Genomic DNA, 16374 nt, shown 5'->3' with positions numbered 1-16374 from the left:
CCGGCGCCCGCCTCTGGCGTCCGCGGGGGCGGGGGGGGGGGGGAGCCGCTGTGTCCCCGGTCTGGCACGTTCCTGGCCATATTCTTTAACGTGAAAATTTTGGATCCCCCAATTCGGCTAAATTACCTAAATTGAAAACACATCCCGCCCCTGTAATCCCGGCAGTGTTACTTACGCCTGCGCTTTACACGCATTCTCTTACGCAAAGCTCCAGCAGAAGATGGCGGTTGTAAGCGGGATGTCCGGGCCGGCTGTAGCCCGGCTAGAGGGCCGGGAATTCGAGTACCTGATGAAGAAGAGGTCGGTGACCATCGGCCGAAACTCATCACAGGGCTCGGTGGATGTCAGCATGGGACACTCGAGCTTCATCTCTCGGCGGCACCTCGAGATTTTCACAGCAGGAGAGGACGGCACCGGTACCGGCGAATTCTACCTTCGTTGCTTAGGAAAAAACGGGGTGTTTGTTGATGGGGTGTTCCAGAGGAGAGGGGCTCCACCTCTGCAGCTGCCACGAATGTAAGAACAACATCTGGCCTGGGCACACTTACATTTAAAATTGATATTAATCCGAGGAAATCGACATTCTGTTGACCTCGTGTGTTGTTATTGTTTTGTTTCCCTGCGGCGGCGTCGCACGTGTTGAGACGTGCAGAGAAAGCGTCACACCAAGTAAACCATGTACATTGTATCGTACAATTGCTTGAAACTACATACGTACCTTACGTATGACCAATGTGTTTGTTTGTTTGTTTATACAAATTCGGTTCTTTAATTTTTTTCGGTATCCGTACACGGCTACATTGAGAGCCAGTGTCACGATTTAAGTAGTATTTAAGTATCGATTCACTGTTGCCCGGTTTTCAACGTTTGGCTTTATGATAATTCTATTCAACAGCAAACTATACCTGTTTATTTATACTTTACTATTTTTGTACATTTTTTTCTTTTTCACCACTTTATCGTCTATGATTCAAAGCACAAGTGTGGGCCAGTGTTTTGACTTCCGGGTAAACAAACAAGTTTATACTCGTCCAAACTGTAGTCTGATGTTGTTGGACGTAATGTAGCCGACACATTCGTCATCTTTAACAGACTTGATGACATCATCTGATATAACGCCATTTGGGGGAAAAAACAAAGCTATGACGTCAGAAAAAAGTCATACATAAATGTACCATATTGTTACTGGACCCCGGGATGCAGACACATACACAGCTCTGAGTGCACACGTGCTGCTGTGTTGACCTGAGAGACTGTGTCTGAATGGCTGTTATGTAATCAGTACCAGAAACCGTTCATGTTGCACCAGCAGCTATAGAAGTTAATGTGTGTTTACACTCTTCATGTCAAGTTGTCTTTGTTTCTGCTCATATTTCAGCTGCTTACTCTGCTTTAACGCCCCCACCCCTCCACCCCCTCACACCCACCATATTAGAAATGCATTAATGTGTGAGCAGCTGGAGCAGACCCGAAATATTAAATTAGAAACGAGCGTCCATTTTTAAACTGTGAGAATGAATGTGAGTTCCCCTCTCAGGGACTCTCTCAGACCTTGGCCTGATTACCACAGGCAGCTGACTAGTCTGCACCAGGACGCGGGGGCAAGTACGCTGTTAAAAACCATAATTTGTTCCTCATTCCTCCACCTAAACGCTGCATGGATGTCTGTGTTCTCAGGTGCTGTTTCCGCTTCCCCAGCACCAGCATCAAGATCACCTTCACTGCCCTCTCTGCCGAAAAGAAGGAACCAAGGAACGTGCCGGAATCACCGGTGAAGCCGGTCCAACCCCAGATATCCCCCCTGACTATTAACATTCCTGACAACATCGCCCACTTCATGAGTCCCATACCTTCACCGACCGGCACCCTCAGGTGAGACAGAGACTCCATCTACTGGTGCACAGTGATAGTATTGGCTAAATAATATGGGGAAGATTCTTAAATGAAACCCATTAATGGACCTGAGGCCTTTAAGGACACTGTAAAATTCAATATCAACAAAAAGCCTCCACATGAGGTGTTCAAAGACAGTAGGTAAAGTACTGGTGTTTTTACATAGTTTTCAAGGTCAAGGGTTCGTCCTTTGTAAAGTAGATCCTTCCAAGTCTGATCCACTACCAGTGCGGGTCCTGAAAATTTAAAACATTTTTTAGGAAGCGTCTGTAAATTTCTCTAAGTTAAAGCAACCACAAACACCAGAACACAAACGTCTCTGAAGAGAAAATGTCCATTTTTCACAGTGCTGCAAACTCCTGTCCATCAAGTCCACGAGGGGCGGGCCTTTCCAGCTACAGGACAGGTCGGGTTCTGACTTCTGACCTCATAGGAGACAACTCCCAATCAGAAAATGACAAAGAGGCCTCAGGTGAAGACAGTCCAAAGGTGAGGGAGCGTCAACCAGAGTCAGTTTGATCTTTTTGACCTTTTTGTCACTGACTGTGTTTTGTTTGTTTGTTTCTGTCTGCAGGACGACTCCAAACCTCCGTATTCCTACGCTCAGTTAATAGTCCAGGCCATCACCATGGCTCCAGATAAACAGCTAACGCTAAATGGGATCTACACCCACATCACTAAGAACTACCCCTACTACAGAACGGCAGATAAAGGCTGGCAGGTCGGTGCTGGCTCACAGACAGGAAACACATCCTGGTTAATCTTCTTCACCTTCTTCCTCTTCAGGGACACTGGGACAAAGTCAAACTGACGCCTAAAACGTTTTTTCTTGCTGATTTGTTTCTGGGGCAGAACTCGATCCGACACAACCTGTCCCTGAATCGGTACTTTATCAAAGTGGCTCGTTCTCAGGAAGAACCAGGAAAAGGTTCCTTCTGGCGGATCGATCCAGCCTCAGAGGGGAAGCTGATAGAACAGGCCTTCAGGAAACGACGGCCCAGAGGAGTTCCATGTTTCAGGACACCAGTGGGGCCGCTGTCCTCAAGGTGAACCTCCACACGTCTGTTTTGAACCCTCTTTAACAAGCCTGTCCTCACCTCATCTATTTAAACTAGAGGACAGCTAAAGGTTAGCAAAGCTAATAGTTAGGTTAAACACATAGCAAAATATTAAAAAGAAGCTAGACGTTAGCAAGCAGTAAAGTGTATCTAAAAGTAGAAAAAACAAAGGTAATGCTAATTGTTAACAGCTTTGGTTTTGTTGCTGTCTCAGGAGCGCCCCCGCCTCTCCTAACCACATGGGGGCTCTGTCTGCACACTCCAGTGGAGTCCAGACCCCGGACAGTCTGTCCAGAGAAGGTTCTCCAGTCCCTATGGAACCAGAACCCACAGCTCCTGCAGTTCCTGTCCACACCACCACAGTCCAGCCCAAACTGGCTGTGATCCAGGAGGCCCGCTTCTCTCAGAATTCCTCCGGTAAAACAACTGCGGCTTATTTAAATTTATTATTTATTTTGGAGCTCTGTAAATGGCCCTGACTCCGCCCCTCTGCTCTCTGATAGGCTCCCAGCTGAACAACCAACCGGTTCTGATCGCTGTGCAGCGACAGGTTCCTCAAACAACCATCAAACCTGTGACCTATGCTGTGGCCACGCCTGCTATCGTCACCACCACCGTTAGCCCCACCCCAGTCATGCAGACGGTGCATGTGGTCCATCAGATTCCCGCTCTGGCTATCGGTACTCAGCCCACCGCCACACTGAGTAAAGAAACTCAGGAGAACGGCGGAGGAGAACACAAGGAGTTCAAAGGTAGGTCCCCAGGTTCTGGTCACTGAGTTGTGTTGTGGATTCTGGAGTCTGATCCACGGTCCTGTTCTGCTGCAGTCCAAATGGATCCGGTTCCAACCATCACGGCTTCGTCTTTAGGGGGCGTCAGTCGTATCATCCAGAGTTCTCAGCCTGCACCTCTGACCACAGTCACCATCGTCCAGCAGGCTCCACTAGGTCAGCACCAGCTGCCCATTAAGGCCATCACACAGAATGGAACTCATCTGGTACCAATCAGTACCAGTACTGCTGCCAGCACAGGTGACGGACACACCAGAAATCTGTAAATGTTAGCAAAACATGTAGTACGATTATAGCTAATGACATAAAATGCAACTAAATGTTATAGCTAACAGTTAGCTAAAATTAGAAAAAAAAATAGCCACAGGTAGAAAAAAAAAAAGGAATTAACTTGATTTGGCCTGACCTACGACCTCTGCCCGCTCATCAATACTTTGCCTGACAACTCTGTTACTCTACAGGCATTGCTAACCCGCTCCACCTGCTGGCGACTCACGCCTCAGCCTCTGCATCTCTGCCCACCAAGAGGCAGAATGGAGAACTGCAGGAGCAGCCCGAATCTAAAAGGGCGAAAACACAAGAGGAGGAGAAGGAGGAGGCGTCAGACCGTAACAACAACAACAGCACCATGGACAGAGCCACGGCAGAGGGTGGGGTCAGTGAACAGGCAGGAGATCAGTAGCCCCTCCCACCTGATCCTGAGCCCTGCTCCCCCCTCACATTTTTATCACCTCCATCTGCTACAAGGTGCCAAACGATGAGGAGAAAACGGAATGGTCCTGAACACACACACACACACTTTTTTTTTTTTCAATAATGTGAGACCAACAACACATGTCCAAAACCTGGTCGGAGACTGAAGGTCCAGAGTCGTGGTCCAGGAACTTCCGTCTACCTGAATCTGGTGTTGAATAAAAACTACAGTTATTTATGACAGTCACTGTCCACAGAGAGACCACAGAGACGAGGAACCGAGTGTGTGTGTGTGTGTGTGTGTCCGTCCAGCTCTGTCTGGTGATTAAACTAAGTTTAAAATGAATCGACATGAAACATTTTTTTGTTTGTGTTTGTATATGGAGGGGTAAGGTGGGGGGGCTGGTGTGTGTGTGTGTTCTCTGTGGACACTGTTCTAAAGTCGGTTCTAATGTTCTGTGGAGCTGGGTGTCGTTTCCACTATGTTCTGTGGAGCTGGGTGTCGTTTCCTCGTCACTGTACGTCTCCAGACTTTTCTGTTCAACTTTTCATATCTAACAAAATATTCAAATGAAATAAAAGTCTATATTCCCTCACCCTCACCCCTTCCTCCCCGTGTATGTGATGGTCTGCTTCCTGCAGTTTAGCATGTCACACGTTTAGAGCAGATTAAAGTGAAGAAACGTCAGACTGCAGCCGCGCTGACTCAGCACTTCTCAGATCAGCTGCACTTACCTTTTGTTCTGTTGGGTTTTTTTTAAAACATTTTTGTACTTTTTCAGTATTTTTGTTATTGTTTGTATATTTTTGTGTTTATTTTTGTCCTGTTCAGGCTGCGACTAAATTCTTTTCAGATTGTATGTGAAAGGAGAAAAAAACAGTGACGGCTGTTTGTTCTGATTCAGTAGGAAAAAATGGTTCATTTTTTAACACTTTTATTTAAAGACAAACTTTTTTTTAATGATTTCTTTAAGTAAATATCTCCAAACTCTGACGTCTGTCTCTGTTCTGTTCAAAGTCAATCTCTGAGACAAAAATCTGAAAACGAAAACTGTGACAAAAAGGACATCCACTTTTAGAACGTCAAATTAAAACCAGTGTTTGGGACCTGAGAGTTAGACTGTGAGGCACTGAGTCAGGTGAGTTTCAGGACAGTTCATAGAAACACACACACAGTAAACGTGCACGGTTTGTGAATGTGTCAACAAGCCGTGAACAAATTAACGGCTACTGTAACTCTGCCTGAATACATGCGTTTCAGGCCTTATAAATGCTAAAACTTCCACCTACCCCACCCACGTAACCAAACACCATACGTCACCATGGCAACCAGATTAAACAAAAAATTAATCAAAACGGTAGATTTGGGTTAGGGATGAGACGGAGTAGGTTGGATGAGAGGTGAAACATCTTCAAGAAACCTACTCCGTCCAGTTACCCTCGATGTAACTAGTGTATTTTTGGATAAGTTGACTGAGATGACCGAGAACCTACACAGATGGTTAGGGTTGGAGTTAGGGTTGGGCAAAGAAAGACAATTGGGTTTCTTTGCGTTTCCAACCCTAGGGAGGAAATGGAAAGGAACACGAGTCAGGAGGAACACATGGGTCTTTACACCTGATGACCTTCCTGACAAAACCATCACTGGGTTGTGAGAATTAATTGGTATTGAACCTGGAACCTTCTTCAGTGAACAAGAGGCTGCCGTTTTCTGGCGCACATCAGAAAATAGACTATAACAGTGCGTTATAGACTATTTTCTTTCAAGTCGTCAACGTCAGTAAGTTTCAGGTGAGCTTATCGCAGTAGTGTGCCATGTATTTCACATTAAGGAATTCGTTGAAGTCCTGTGTCAATAACTCCAAATTACTTCATAATGTCTTTAGAAACCTTCAACATTACAGACGTTACATCCAAGGTAACCCAGGCCGTTACTGAAGCAACAAACCCCCGCAGCAGTTCAACCACAGCTGTCGCAATCATCAAACACATCAGTCACAACATAGTAAAATGACAACATGATAAGAAAGACTAAATCATTTTACTTACCAGAACTTCGGATTATTGGTACATAAACTCCATCCTCTCTTCCCTCAAGAAGCGTTAAAGGAATCTTTTTTCCCCCTTTCAAAACAGAAACAGAAATAAATTCTCAGTGATTACAAGAACAGGTTCAAGGTATTGCAAAAATTAATCTTCTCTCAATATCTAAAATAGCCTAAATAAAAGCTTTAGTACATTATAAAGCTGCTCATTCCTAAACACACAACCAGCTACCACAGCGACTCACCTGTGGAGAGAGGAGAGCGGCACAAATACTGCAGCTGCCTGTTGCTCCAGAAATCCTTCGATCTTTTCGAACGCGCTATTCCAGAGCGTAGAGACGTCAGGTTTCAATGTGTGTGGCGGCAGGAGCAGGAGCCTCGGTTTGTCCTGCAGGGCATGAGCAGCGATGCTGCTGCGGTGGTGGAAGAATCCGGTGAATTTAACTTCAGAGGTCGCTGAGCAGCGAGGTTTAGAGTAGCTTTGTGCGAAGAACTTGACATGTGTCAAATCTGTGCCGCAGCAAACATGTTAGTAACGTTATCTGTAACAATCACCAAAGCTAGCGTTAGTTTCCATTCATCGGCGATGTGTGCCCGAGTAACTGTAGTATTTCCAAAATACTTTTTAGCAAACCTTGCATACCGAATGACTACTCTTTCACAGGGACATGATCAAATCCTAAATGTCTCGCTTCATAGCGAGACTTGCTTGCCGGAAGTTGCGTACGGAAACTCGCAAGGGCGCGCAAAGAGATGGAGGCAACGTTAAAACAAAATCGATTTTTGAAGTTTATGAAACGATTCAGAATCGTAGACGATTAGAATTGCGATTCTTAGGTGAATCGATTTTCTCCCAGCCCTAATAAATATAATGAAACATAAGCGAGTGATTCTGGTACTGTTCAGGTCAACAAACCACGTTATTTGGTCGTGAAAACAAACAACAGGCAGTAAATTGGTTTCGCACAAATACAGAAAAGATAAAGTAAATATGTAAGAGATATATTTTATTCACAAATTAAAAAATTAGTTTAACAATCGTTCTCATTTAGTCAGAATTACATTGGCTTTTTAGATTGTTTTCTGAACTCAAGCGACATCTGTAGGTGAAAACAACAAAAGTAAAAACAATGGTGATGTTGACTTTAACAAAAAAAACTCTGCAACGCATTTACACATTTACATCAACGTTCTGTGTATTCGTGCAGGACGTTTACACAGAACCAAACTCTCAGTCCCTATTAAAGAACCAAGTATTCCCAGATTTTTTTTATCGTCTGAAACGATCCGCGCACCGAAGGACGGTATCTGACGTCACAGAGATGTGACTGGAAAAACACAAACAAACAAACAATGAATCAAAGCTTTAGAAAATCAAGCTGCACAAGGAAAAGAAAAGAAACGTTCTGAAGTGACGTTTTTAGAAGGAAACGGATCTCAAGTTGTGGTAAACTAAGCAGTGGTGAGGGAAGTGCGACATCTACAGTCCCAGATGAGAGACTGCAGCGGTCAGAGATAAATCAAGAGAAAAACAAAACAAAGATATTTTACAGATTTGTTTGTTCAAAGAGAATCAGTTCCAGACGTGTTCCTTTCTTTTGTCCACAGAAGATGCACGTTAGTTCTTGGTGCTGGCACACACACAAACACACACACACACACGCATGCACAGAGAAGACCATCTGCCAGATCCTGATCTTACAGTGGTCTCCAGAACATTTCTCCTGTCTCACACTGATGAGTCCAAACCAACAAGTACTAGTACTTTCACAGTACAGCATCAGGATCAGATGAAGGAGGAGAGGAGTCTGGGTCAAAGTTCAGTCAGTGAGGAGGAGCAGATGAAGGAGGTGATGTTGTCTGACCTAGTGTGTGTTTCTTCTGCTGCGTTGCACAGTTCTACCAAGTTCCCAGTGTTTCTGCTCTTTGGTCCCACACACAGCGGTGGAGACAAACAGTTCCATCAGTGCCTGGACGTCCTGGAGAGTCTCCATGGTCTTCATGGAGCTTCTGCTGCGTTGCACAGTTCTACCAAGTTCCCAGTGTTTCTGCTCTTTGGTCCCACACACAGCGGTGGAGACAAACAGTTCCATCAGTGCCTGGACGTCCTGGAGAGTCTCCATGGTCTTCATGGAGCAGAGACAGTGGCTGACAGAGAACAGTTCTGTCTTCTTTGAGTTCTTTCACTCTCAACAGTTCTGGGTTCCACAGAGGACTGGTGACTGACTACCTCCTCAAAAGATCAAGTCCTCGGAAGACGTCTCAAAAACATGTGTGAGTGTGTGTGTGTGTGTGTGTGTTTCCATCCCAGGAGACAGAGGACAGACATCCAGTCTCTTTAAAATGTCAAAAAAAAAAGAGTCAAGAATAAATGTCTGTCTGCAGACAGGTCAAAGGTCAAATCTTTTCATCGGTCATCTCCAGGAACTGGGCGTACACGTCCCGTGAGCACTCCCCCTTTTGGTTGAACAGGAACTTGTAGTAACTGCCGTCAGCACAGATGGCTGTGGGGGGTTTGAGGGGGTCAGAGTTCAGAGGTTAATAAAGGTCAAATTACACCCAAATCTGAAATAAGACAGTAATTAGGGGGACAGCGGGGGAGGGAACTGACCAATGACAGCGTTCGGTTCTGTTCCAAAGGCACAGACACACGGAGAACCTGAAGGAACCTGGAACTTAGAGAAACTCCACTTTGAGCTGAAGTATTTGGGGAGAAAACTGGCCGAGGCCAAACTGAGGGAAGGGGAGGAGGAGGAGGAGGAGGGAGGAAGAGAGAGAGGAGAGGAAACTCTGGTTGATGACTCATCACTGACTCATCACTGACTCATCACTGACTTATTGAAGGATCAGCTTAAAACTCAAATCTGTGAGGACCAGAACCACGCACACACCTGGACTGTTTGTTCCTCTTGGGGTCTTCGGCAGCAAAGATGTGGACGGTGCCGTGGTCACTGGACACACAGATCAGGGAGGCATCCTGGTTGAAGTTGATGCTGGAGACAGACAAGTTCAGAAGTTGTCACCACATCATGACATCATCACTGTGAGGTCACACCTGCATTGGTGGTCTTGACTCACCAGTAAATGTTGGCAGCCTGAGACCCTCGTCTCAGCTCCTGGATCAACTGACCTGCAGCCGTGTCAAAGATTCTGATCAGAGTTCCCTGAGGAGCACACGCACACACACACACACGCACACACACACGGGTCAGTCTCACCTCTGGAGACCAGTCCTCTGTAACTGGCACAGGGGAGTGATGATAAAGGACACACTCAGTCAACTATTGGTCAACAGCAGCAGCTCTGCTCTGAAGACCCGCCCACCTTCTCTGAGGCCGTGGCGATCCTGGTTCCCTGCAGGTTGAGAGCAATGCAGCACAGTGAGCCCTCGTGGGCCGGGATGTCCACAGGAGGTTTCTCTGTGTTGGCCAGGTCCACGATCTGGACGTGGCCCGAGTGGGTCCCAGGAAAGGCCAGCAGGGAGTTGTTACTGTTGGGACACAGGACGCAGAGTCCTGAGGAGAGGGAGGCAGGAGTTAGACACAGACACACACACAGACACACACAGACACACACACAGACAGACATATATACATACCTTTGGGGTTGTAGCAGGTCTCAAACACATGCAGCTGATGGGGATTGTGGGTAAATGTGAAGACTTTGATCATGGAGTCCAGGACCACAACAATCCTGAAGAGAGGAGGAGAGAACTCATCAATCAGACCTACAGGTCATCACAGCTTGAGGTCATGTCCATTCACGTGTCAGTCTTCTGAACTCCTCATCACCTCCTCCTGACCTGTCACGACGAAGCTTCACTGCTTTGACCTCAGTGGAGAACTCGATCTCAATGACTGTCTTCTTCTTCAGGTCGTCCCAGATCATCACTGCCGAGGGAAGAAGGGTTAGAAGTTTGAAGAGTGAAGCTGTATGATCACATGACCCTGACTGACGAGCCCAGGGTTCAAGGACAGATGAACAGCTCCTCACCTTTGTTTGTAGGATATTTGGGTTTCTTCCCTCCTCCCACCAGAGCCAGGTAGTTACATCTGAACAGCATCTCCACGTGTCCGACCCCGCCCTCCAGGAACTCTGGAAGTTCAGATTAAATAAAACAAAAGTGTCAGACAAAAGGTCAGAGGTCAGAATCAAAGACATGATGGGCTAATTTACTACTCCCACACACATCAGAGGTGGTGTTCAGCTGCAGGAGCAGACAGAAGGGAGGAGGAAGAGAGGAGGAGGTTATCGTCAGAGACATTAAGCACGATTTAAAGCTAATGTGGACAGGCAGAACCCACCCACCCCTGGTCCACGGCTGTCTTCTCTATATTCTGGTGGGACTTTTTCTAAACACAATAGGATTTTTATTTTAGTTTCCCTCAAAGAGGAGGAGGATGTCAGGAGGAGAGTGTGGAGCAGACTATGTGCTGACACAGATGCACAGTTTCCTCTTTTACTCCTGCATGTGTCAGAGTTACATTTCTGTCACAGCACTGTGTGCTCGTCCAGACTGACGGACCGTCTGAGCGTCCTCCATCATGAAGACAGATGTTAACAACCAGTAGAACGTCACAGAACCTTCTCGTCTCATCTCTTCTTCTCCTACTGTTTCAAGTAAAACTGGCTGAAAATAAATCTTCAGGCCTGTAGAGAACAAAAACTGGACCTTGGGAAGAACTGAACCTGCTCAGAATGTCACAGAAACACCTCCGAGATCTACAGGCGCCAGGTCATGACCTCTTGACCTCAGTCTGACAGGGAGTAGTTGGTGTTTGATGGTGTGTTATTGTTATGCTGAGAGCCCAACAACAGGACAGACAATCAGATGAACAGAAACTCTCACCTTGTTTCTCCTTCTCCTTGAGTGGATCTGTGTTGTACACACGGAATCCATTTTCCATCCCACAGGCAAAACATCCTGGAGAGAAACAACAACAACAATCACCCCCGCTCTGACTGACTCCTGACTCCTTCTACAGTTTTCAGCAGTTTGGACTGAACAGCCACCAACAGAGCAGACATAATGATTAATGTGGAGTTTACATCAAACTGACACCAATCTCTGACAGCGTCACATGACTGACCTCTTCACAGAGATCACTGACACTGATCACTACCTCAGAATGTTTAGGTCTAGTTTGTAAACAGAAAAAACAACAACAACAACAAAAAACAAAGCTTTGATTTGACCAACAGTAATAAATAAACAGATCATATCAACCACATCATTCACGATAACACTGTCTGCTGTTAGAAATGATTTTAGTGCTGCTGTGGAGCTGCTGCTGCAAGTTTATAGATGTTGCGTTTTTTTAGGCCAAAGGTCAATTGTAAGGCTGTATTTCTTCAAATAGTCAATCTTATTCAAGGGACATTTGAAAATATCTTCATAGGCATTAAATTGTATTTTATTTTAAATAACAAATTAAGTCCTTTCCATCGTGGACCGTTAACAAGCACGTACATGCACAAGCTAAGTTACATAACACCGCGTGATATATAAATAAAAATAGATAGAAATACAGCCTAAACAGAATTATTAAATTTCAAAATAACAGAAGCCAAAATCCACGATGACACTATGTCAAAGATAGCATACGATGCTAGGTGGTTAGCTCGCTAGAGGAGGATGTAAAAGTTGACTCAAATGCGCTAAACATTGTTTTTAATTCATGTTGCTTTAAAATATTTGACTTTTGTAAATGACATCATCGTGGGTTTGCGTTAGCCATGGAGCTTTCCAAGACCATTAAACTAGCGTTAGTTAGTTTGTCAGCTGTTAAAATGAACCTTACCTAGTCTACTGGGGGTAGCAACGTTAGCTTGCTAACATGCTGACTGCTGTCTAATGAGAACACTTACGTATATTAACACGCGCATAGGTAAGAATGTTTCATTATTTTGTATCCCATAAAATAGGTGAAAACATTTAAATTGTCCAGGGAGACGTAAGGTTAGCAACATTAGCTAAGCCTCCGTGATGCTAACGCTACAGCGTTAGAAAAAAAGAGAAGCTATTAAGTGATGCCTACCGTGATCCTGGTTAAATCCAGCGTACAAGAGCCCGTTCCCATGAGGATTCGATGGTAATAAATTCATGTTTTCACACGAAAACGCAAATCCTCAAAAGAAAAAGTGACAATGTTTATATTCCTGTAGTTTTTGTGCGAGCTAAGTGGCTAACATGACTACTCTGGATTGTGAGTGAGAGGAAGAGGGAAGGAAAAACAACCAGAGTGAGACACATAGAGGAAACGTTGATGGGGAAAGAGAGAGAGGAGGGGGGGGGGGCGTTCAGGGATATTTACGGACCGCAGTGACAGATAAACAGTCATACATACAATTATTGTCACACTTTTGTCAAACCGAAATATTGACATCAGTAAAATCGGTTTGATTTTAGATCCTGTAAATACGGTTTTTATCGTGTCACACATCTACCCATGACTCTGAGGGCCTGACGTTGGCAAGCGTGGGCCCGGAATTCTTGTCCAGGGCAACTGTTTTCACACGATACGTAAAACAACGATCTGATATGTACATCATTATGATATTTCTATATTGCCGGGGCTAATGTCGACGAGCCCCAGTGGCCTAATGGATAAGGCACTGGCCTCCTAAGCCAGGGATTGTGGGTTCGAGTCCCATCTGGGGTGATTCGTTTTCTACATTTTGTATTTAAAATTAACATACATTTACACCCGGCTTCGCTGGTTCACTTTAGGTTTAGTATCATTCGGACAGCTGCACAGTTCTAGTTTAGAGAAACCACTGTAGTTTCTGTCGCTTCATTTGCAGAAAAAAAAAATCGGATTCCTCTGACAACCACCGGAGGGAGCCAAACTCTAACACATCCGATAATTAAAGATTGTGACGTACCCTATGTACAAATGACGGATTGTCTAGTTATCATCTTTCTGTAGAAATACATGCTCTTAAACGTGAACTCATTTCCTGTGTTCATAATAATACCTCTGGACTAATTCTTCTTCTTACGTGGCTTCATTACCAAAGGTTCCTGGTTCTTTAGATGTTGTCACAAATTGATTGCAGTGACGTGCGGCGAGGTTCATGGCTGCTGAGGCACCGATTTACAATTGTAAGAACCGAAAAGAGCATCTTATTTTACTATTGATCCAACAGCGTCACCTGGTAATGGTTCATATCCACCAACATTCCTCTTTCAATGACACTGACACCAACACAAACATATACATAGGAACATATTTGTTAAACAAAGAACGTTTCTTTTATACAAATGGACAGAGCCCCCTTCTTGTGTCTAAGAAATTCACAAATTTAATTTTGACCTTTAGCTTTAAATTCTGGTGCTTTAATCAAAGGTTGTCTATCAATTTGATAGGAAAAAAAAATTGAAGCCAAAAATTTATTTATCAAATACTAATTTTTTCTACTTACTCCTATCTTTTTTTTAAAAAAAAAAACAAAAACTTAAAACCATTTTAGTCTTACCTTTACTTATAGATGAAGTCCAAATGTTTCAGGTCACAGTATCCTGAGTTAGTCCAGACGTTGTCACACGATGAGAATAACAGACAAGGACAGCAGTAATGGCGGTTTCTTACAGGACAGCCACACAGCCAGTCTTTTGTCGTTTGTACCACTCCATTCAAAAAGAACGACTAATCTGTCCCGTAGTTTGAAGCTAACCTTTTAGCTCCGGCGTTGGTCTTCCATCACTTATCACCTTCTGTTTGGACCGGAAGTCCAGTTTTGAGAAATGTTTCCGTCTTGAAATACAATCCACAGTGAGTCGGATCAGACAGGGCATAACAAACGCTGTTCTTCACCTACTACCGGCTCTAGCTTGGCGCCGACTTTAAATTGCCTGGAGAACACCTGTCGGTTCACGTACGACCCCCCTGTGGTGAGGCAGAGTACTGTTTGCCGCCTCTGCTGACTTTTCTCTGCACTTTCTTGTATGATCAACAGGGACTATTTTCTCACACATAAAGACGTTACACAGACTGTAGAGAGGCTGTAGAACAAATTGTAAAGTTAATATTGGCGATATGCTGAGGAACAGAAACGGGCACGCGTCATGGGACCCATTTTGTGTTGGATCGCGCAGTCAAAAGTGAGGCACAGCACTGCCTCCCATGACCGCACGTGATTAGTTGATTGCCATGAAATAAGAGACTGTTTTTTTTCCTGGAAACCATTTATATTTCAAAACGTAAAAAGGTTTCTGAGGACACATTCCTACCCCATCACACACACACAACCCTAGGTTTACATAGTAGAGCTAACTTAACTAGCAGAGCATTGATAATTCAAACTTTTTTTTTTTAGAAATAAAGTCCTTTGAAAACAAAATTTTTATGAAATATTAATGTAAAACAGGCAACAACATTACAGACAGTTCTTTACACTGCCAGGTGGGGCAGCAGTGTCAGTCTGCAGGAATTAAAACTAAATCAGAGCTGGAGTCAAAGTGAGGGTTTATTAAAGAAGAGTTAACATCCCAGAGGAGAGGTGCTTCATTATCAGCCGTACAAAGGTGAAGTAGAGCTACTGCAGTAAAAAATACAAAGATACATCTTTAGATCGACTACTTTACAAATACACAGTTCGAGCTAAGAGTCCAGTCCTCCATGTAGAATCTTCGCTCACCAGCAGACGTCCAGTCCTCTCTCAGCAGACGCTGGTCTGGTCCCTCCTCCAGGTCCAGCAGGTCCCTGGGTTGACGGGGTCTACGCGTGGACCAGCCTCCGGTGTCTCTTCAGACCATGTAAGCTGGAGAAGCCTTTGTTACACACCGTGCACACGTAGGGCCGCTCGCCGGTGTGTGTTCTCATGTGCAGGGTCAGGAAGCAGGACTGGACGAAGCCTTTCTCACAGATGTTACACTTGAAGGGTCTCTCCCCAGTGTGGTACCTCCTGTGGATCTTTAACTCGGCCGAGGACCTGAAGGACTTTTCGCAGTCGTCACACTTGAAGGGCCGCTCCCCTGTGTGGATCAGAATGTGTCTCACCAGCGCGTCTTTACCAAAGAATCCTTTCCCGCAGTGCTCACAGGGAAAGCGCAGGCCTTTGTGGTGGAAGTTGTCGTGTTTCAGGAGACACCTCCTGGACGTGAACGTCTTCCCACACTGGGCGCAGGTGAAGGTGGGTAAGGGTTTCTCTGATATGGGCTCACCGGTGTTGTGGACGCGCTGCACGTGTCTGGTTAGCGTCACGCCGTGCCTGAATTTCTTGCCGCACTCCCAGCACAGGTAGGGGTAGGCCTTGGTGTGCTTCTTCTGGTGCTCCACCAGGTCAGAGTAAGACCTGAACCTCTTGGTGCAGTAGGAGCACTGGAACGGTTGGTACCCCGTGTGCTTCCACTCATGGCGGATGAATCGCTTGAGGCTGGCGAACGTGGTCTGACAGTGGGTGCAGGTGAAGGGCTCACTGGGGTTGTGGACGTCGATGTAGTGCTTGTGCAGGGCCTTGAAGACCAGGAAGCTCTGGTCACACTGGTTACACTGGAACGGAGTGTGTGACTGTTTGTGCATCTCCAGAGCCTCGGGGTCTCGCACCAGTTTGGTGCAGACCTCACAGTAGAGCGGGTTGTGGGTCTGTCTGTGCGACTCCAGCGTGGACTTGTATCTGAAGGCCTTGCCACACTCGTCGCACCGGAAACAACTCTTGACTCCATCGGTGGTGTCGGGATCCACCTGCTGCTCCGTGTAGCAGATGTTCCTCAGGTGGAAGCGAAATGTCTGTTTGCACTTGAACTCAGCGCTGCAGTGAGGGCAGAAGAACGGACCTTCCAGAATACCCTTTGTTTCTCCTTGGCTTTCATCTTTGGAAGCCTTTGTCTCTGATGAGGGTTCAAAGCTGGGATCCTGCTCCTCGTCTCCTGCTGCCTGCCCTCCGTCAGCT

At 45.5% G+C, this 16374-nt stretch overlaps 3 protein-coding genes and 1 non-coding gene across 4 annotated transcripts in view; 2 read left to right on the top strand and 2 right to left on the bottom strand.

Moving 5' to 3' along the window:
• The first annotated feature begins 36 nt into the window (after nt 1–36).
• LOC103382196 (forkhead box protein K2) lies at nt 37–4781 on the top strand. The gene is made up of 9 exons (XM_008314896.3): nt 37–516; nt 1678–1872; nt 2241–2382; nt 2468–2614; nt 2746–2939; nt 3166–3368; nt 3455–3703; nt 3779–3982; nt 4204–4781. Exons 1-9 carry the CDS (start codon nt 221–223, stop codon nt 4422–4424), a joined length of 1851 nt encoding a protein of 616 aa, XP_008313118.1. The 5' UTR covers nt 37–220; the 3' UTR covers nt 4425–4781.
• A 3712-nt stretch (nt 4782–8493) lies between these two features.
• Nucleotides 8494–12722, bottom strand: wdr45b (WD repeat domain 45B). The gene is made up of 10 exons (XM_008314898.3): nt 12519–12722; nt 11330–11404; nt 10474–10575; nt 10283–10370; nt 10079–10173; nt 9805–9995; nt 9559–9644; nt 9372–9473; nt 9092–9213; nt 8494–8984 (listed from the first exon to the last, which is right to left on the bottom strand). The coding sequence occupies exons 1-10, from the start codon at nt 12583–12585 to the stop codon at nt 8878–8880; spliced, it is 1035 nt and encodes a 344-aa protein (XP_008313120.1). The 5' UTR covers nt 12586–12722; the 3' UTR covers nt 8494–8877.
• A 347-nt stretch (nt 12723–13069) lies between these two features.
• Nucleotides 13070–13142, top strand: trnar-ccu (transfer RNA arginine (anticodon CCU)). The gene has a single exon. It is a non-coding gene; the product is annotated as a tRNA-Arg (tRNA).
• Nucleotides 13143–14931: 1789 nt separating this feature from the next.
• The window catches only part of LOC103382388 (zinc finger protein 665-like), a 4914-nt gene continuing 3471 nt past the window's right edge, over nt 14932–16374 (bottom strand). Inside the window, exon 8 of the mRNA XM_008315181.3 lies at nt 14932–16373. Coding sequence (XP_008313403.1) covers nt 15201–16373 — 1173 coding nt within the window. The 3' untranslated portion in view covers nt 14932–15200. The remainder of the gene's footprint in view (nt 16374) is intronic.

This window comes from Cynoglossus semilaevis, chromosome 8 (genome assembly GCF_000523025.1).
Source record: "Cynoglossus semilaevis isolate Cse_v1.0 chromosome 8, Cse_v1.0, whole genome shotgun sequence".
NCBI classification, from domain to species: domain Eukaryota; kingdom Metazoa; phylum Chordata; class Actinopteri; order Pleuronectiformes; family Cynoglossidae; genus Cynoglossus; species Cynoglossus semilaevis.
Note: the sequence above shows the minus strand (reverse complement) of the source record. Positions and strands in the feature narration are given on the sequence as shown.

Coding starts and splice junctions, on each gene's coding strand:
- wdr45b (XM_008314898.3), bottom strand. CDS start 12,585: ATGAATTTATTACCATCGAATCCTCATGGGAACGGGCTCTTGTACGCT. Junction 11,405..12,518: donor TGGATTTAACCAGGATCACG/GTAGGCATCACT, acceptor GTTTCTCTCCAG/GATGTTTTGCCTGTGGGATG. Junction 10,174..10,282: donor GTGAAGCTTCGTCGTGACAG/GTCAGGAGGAGG, acceptor TCCTCTCTTCAG/GATTGTTGTGGTCCTGGACT.
- LOC103382196 (XM_008314896.3), top strand. CDS start 221: ATGGCGGTTGTAAGCGGGATGTCCGGGCCGGCTGTAGCCCGGCTAGAG. Junction 517..1,677: donor CCTCTGCAGCTGCCACGAAT/GTAAGAACAACA, acceptor CTGTGTTCTCAG/GTGCTGTTTCCGCTTCCCCA. Junction 2,615..2,745: donor CGGCAGATAAAGGCTGGCAG/GTCGGTGCTGGC, acceptor TTTCTGGGGCAG/AACTCGATCCGACACAACCT.